The sequence below is a fragment of the Pteropus vampyrus genome, unplaced genomic scaffold (assembly GCF_000151845.1).
Source record: "Pteropus vampyrus isolate Shadow unplaced genomic scaffold, Pvam_2.0 Scaffold43, whole genome shotgun sequence".
Lineage (NCBI taxonomy): Eukaryota > Metazoa > Chordata > Mammalia > Chiroptera > Pteropodidae > Pteropus > Pteropus vampyrus.
The window spans coordinates 4,788,285-4,793,234 of NW_011888824.1; the positions used below are offsets into that span (position 1 = coordinate 4,788,285).

At 32.1% G+C, this 4,950-nt stretch overlaps 1 protein-coding gene across 2 annotated transcripts in view; it reads right to left on the reverse strand.

Annotated features, from left to right (window-relative positions):
• Positions 1-733: 733 nt before the first annotated feature.
• CENPW (centromere protein W) overlaps positions 734-4,950 on the reverse strand; it is a 9,136-nt gene continuing 4,919 nt past the window's right edge. For both annotated transcript variants that reach the window (XM_011358742.2, XM_011358741.2), the window contains one exon: positions 734-940. In XM_011358742.2, coding sequence (XP_011357044.1) covers positions 749-940 — 192 coding nt within the window. In that variant the 3' untranslated portion in view covers positions 734-748. The remainder of the gene's footprint in view (positions 941-4,950) is intronic.

Consider the following 4,950-nt stretch of genomic DNA (forward strand, 5'->3'; position numbering starts at 1 on the left):
ACATAAAGATGTTATATTGTGGAAAGCTGGACAAAAGGTACATGGGAACTCTACTATTTATGCATCTTCTGTGAGTCTATAATTACTTCAAAATAAAAACATTTTAAACAAAAGTATACAAAGATATAGACTGTCAAAAATAAGTTTCTCTCACATCATTCCCCTCTGCCTTGTCGTCAACCATGGTTGCCAATTTCTTGCACATTATTATAGAAACAAATTCTACATACGTAACATTGTGACTATTTAAGGAGATATAGTATGTTAGTTTATCTAAATTTACCTTGTCCCCAGAAGCTTTTCATGGTGGGGCATCTATTAATATCAAGTGGAAATGATGATCTCAGGAACACTTTTAGAGAAAAAATTTGCCCGAGGCATTCTACTCTCACATTATATAGAAATGCTAGTAAGAAGCAATCTTCTTTGCTTTTATAAGTGATTTTATTCATAAGTCTCACAAATCTCAAAACAAAGTTATAAAAACAATTATGTAAGTAGAAAAAATAATCAAGAAAAAAGTTTTGATAAATTTCAAAGTGATAAACCTTCTCAATTATATATAGCCTACTATAAACCATACAGATTACAAATATTCATTTTCTCCTAAATGGTGATAAAGCAGTGGCTAGGAATTTTTCCATCAGAAATCCATAATATACATATAAAGAAAATCAAACTCCATTATTAAAATCCATTAACATGAAAAGTCAAGTGTCAACTGAGTCAACAAAGCTGAATAATAAAACTATATCAAGCAGAGGTGATAAACCAAGTAGTATTTTTTAAGGTAATTCTTGCTCAAGAAAAGAGATTCAGACTTTACCTTTGCTGCAGCCAGTACATGATCCTTTTTAATGATTCCAGACTTATTCTCACAAGCATTTGTCCTGGACTCTTCTGCCAATCGATGAAGAAACAATAAACAGTTTAGATGCACCTTAAAAAGAGAAAATTTAAAAGGATTTTTAAACTCAAACATAAATGATTTCAAATAATGACTTTTAAAAATAAAAGATCCCAAAATTTATTGTTGTGCTATTTAGTTTTGTGATTCAGTCAATTAACTTGTATTTAAGGTAACAGAATTCAGTTACTATAGGTCCATCTTAGATCCCATACAAAGGAGACTAAGTTATTGTAATACATGAAACAAGGCTATGTAAGGCTGACCAAAGACCATAGACAATAACAGTATTGTAAAGCACCATTAGATCAAAACTTATGTAGGGTTCTATCAAGTAATAAATATTCTTGCTTCTGATTCCAAATAAATTTAAATTTATAATGTATTTTTTTTAATTTCTCGGAACTTTTAAATCAAAACTTATCAACAACTATATTTAAGACTAATCATCTCTCATTCTACAGTCCAAAGTCTAAAGATTTTTTAACCAGGTATTGACATATCTATTCAAAAATATGTTAATAATTCTAAAAGTTTACTGAATTGAAAACTGTATACACAAATGTTACTTGTCATCTAACAATATCAAAATAATCATATCAATAATTTATAAGGCACCTTTTAAGAAATTTTTTAAAATAGATAATATAAGCAGACAGTACAAAATTTAAGTCCACAAAGGACTGTAGTTATATGAGTTATTAGCACTGTGGAAATCTAGGAAAATGGTACATATGTATTCTTTACTACTTCTGCCACTTCTTGTGAATCTGTAATTCTTTCAAAAATATAAAGCAGAAGAGTATACAAAAGGGTAAACTGTCAAAAATAAATCCACCTTCCATATCACCCCCAGTCAAACATGGTTGCCAGTTTCTTGCATATTCTTATAGAAACAAGCTCTACATATAAGCAAAATGTACATATGTACTTCATTATTTAACTTCATTTTCTGAATATGTAAAATAACATTTGTTAATATTTTAATCAAAATTCACTATCCAAACCAAAGTGCTTTTCTATCAATCTACACACGCAAACCTTGAAAACAGTTCAACTAGAGCATAAAATCCAAGCAAGAGACAATGTGAAGTGAGCTGCAGTCCTATCTCAATTCTTTCTCTAGGATCATAGCTAGTGCTCTTTTATTTAAATTACTGGTAATGTTTTACCCATCTTTTGCTTCTGCTCAGTGCCTGAGGACACTACCAATTTAGGTCCAATTAGACAGTATCTTTAACATATAATTTCTTTGGTCATTTACATAATAATACACTTTTTGCATTATAATTAATGCAGAAGAATTAATACATACTACCTTATATGCTCCCCCACAGTTTATTAAATGTTAAATAACTAGGCAATGTGTTTTAAATTATTTATGTTATGCAGAAATCTTTAGTGAATTGTTATAGATGTTTAAGAATGTTTTAGTGATGTTTGCGAAAAATATAGTTTGGGAATTTAAATTTAATAAGAACATATGGAAGGACATATTCTTTTGGTACTTCTTTTGATGTACTGTTTTCTTTAATTCTTACAAGAACTCAGATGTAAAGCACCCAATTTTGATTCTTTACATTATTATATCATATCATTCATTAAAAAAAAATAACTTCCAATGATATCCCATTTCTTTTGCAGGAAAAAACAAGTGCATAATATGGCACAATTTCCTCTGTTAATCTATATTTTCTACTTCTAAAGATAAATAACTTCCAGATGCCCTCGGGATAAATTCCAAATTCCTTAATACTAAATTCCACTGGACTAGGCTTTTCCAGTTTCATCTCTTACCTTTCTCAACTTCCAGTTCCACACTAGGTCTTTGAACTTCTTTCAGTAATCAAATACAATCTTGCCTACAGGCATCCTATTAGCTTGTAGACTTTTTTGAGAAGCCTAACTTCCCCCAGTATGTAAGGTTATGTAGACCCAAGGCACCCTGAACTTCCTTTCAATGCACATGCTACATACATCATGCAGCAATCTTTCACCTGTCTTCCTCAATGTATTATAAGGGTAAGAATTCTATCTTTCCCAACATTGTATCCTCAGTGACCTTTAGCCAATGACCCAATATGTAGTAGCCACTCAATAATTATTATTGCATAAACAAAAAGTCCCTCCATAGTTCCCCAAATTAGGTCAAAAGAATTTTTTTTCAGTCAATTCCAATAAACTATACTGTTTTGAGATTTGGTTATATCATTAACCTACATGGAAGTCCTTTCCTCTTCATGGTCATGAGCCATATATACCAAGAAAAATTAATATTTCTTTATTTTTGATGTCACACAGGTTTTAAGGAACTTATCCGTCATAAAACTGTTGAGTGGTAGCACTCAAATACACTAAGGTTTAAATTAAAATGGTCAGAACAAAAACAAATTTTTAGGTATTTAGCTATCATTCAAATTTGAAAAATATAAGCCATTCCATTAAGAATTTACACTGAAAAAAAAATCAGCTTTGAAAGGTAATTCAAAAGATAATTTACCAAAAAAAGATGGCCATTTTTTGACAATCTCAGTTGACCAAAAAGATTGGGCCACCTGACTTCCTCCTACCTTCATCATAGCACTTTTGAGTTTTACATAAACCACAATGCACTCAGATATTTCACCAATTCCTCAATGATAAATCTAAAAACTGAGCCACAAAAAAGCTGAACAATTTATTCAGATCAATAGATGTACTCACTGGTACTGGCCCTGGAGGTACACAATCAAATAAAACAACAAAAAGCTGGTTCAGAACTATGAAATAACACAAAGAAATTATAAGTAAAATGTCAGAAATAATAACCAATCTATATATAGTTGCCATGTAGTCCTGACATTAATTGTACATTCAGAATGTTCAAGGTATTATACTAAACATAAGGAATACAAATAGTCTCAAAGTTTCCAGTTCAATAGGAGACACAAACCTACAAAGAAATTAGACAGATGTGTGACAATAGAAAATAGAAGAAGGTAAAGTTGATCCTTTCTAAGATTAAGGAAAGCTTCACTGAGGAAATAGCATTTGAACTGGATTTTGAAAGAATTGGGAGTTTGCCGAGTGGAGTGAGGACATCTTCAGGCAGAAGAAATATTTATATCAAAGACAGCATAAAAGTTGATTAGTGTTATGTTAAAGATAATGGGAGACACAAAAGAGATATGCATAATTCCTTCCCCTCAAGAAGTGGCATATCACACTAGGAAACAACATTGACACATGAAACTCTTAGAGAACAGTGTCAAAGTCCCAATAGCTAAACTGTATATATACTTTTACTGCTATTAAAGTTCAGAAAAAAAGAAATAAGAACAGACTGCCTTAATGGTAGAAAAGTTTATAAAAGATGTGAGACACCTTCTGGGTAAGATTATGAAGTGTCAGTGGTAAGCAGAAAACCATAAGCAAAGAAATCAGGGTGGTAGGTAGCAGATACAGGAGGACACTGAAGAAAAACTAATGAAAGCCAAAGAAAAAGATAAGACCTAGGAATAGATGGCAACCTGAAGAAATTCCTTTCCCTCACCACTACAACTGCTTGGAATGTCATCTCTTCTTTCAAGCACCACCTGGATCCCCCTCTACAATATAGCCCACATGTCCGTAGTTCACTTTGGGGCAGACAAGTGGTAGATGTGGGAGGAATATAATCCCTTGAGTAATTTCTGCCAAACGATCTAGAGCCTCCTAGAAATTCTTGAGCAGGTCTTTCTTCCCCCTCCATTTTGAAGTCCAGCACAGTGAAAACTCCTAAAACTGTCTTGTAAATCAATTTCACTTTAATCCAACTCACTTGTGCCAACTTTATCATCACTGTGGGAGGTGTACAAAACAGTATACATTATCTTTTCTTATGAGGCCTAAGAAAGGAAGAAAAAGGAGTGGAGATAGAAAGGCTACTTTTCCAAGCAAAAAAAAAAGTTTTGTTTTGGCTTCAGAGACCAAATAAAGGAAAAATGAAGACAATTTTATAGTAGTCTAGCAAAAAGAGAAACCCTGCAAGTAGGTGACATATGGGAAGGCAGTAAAGTGGGGGG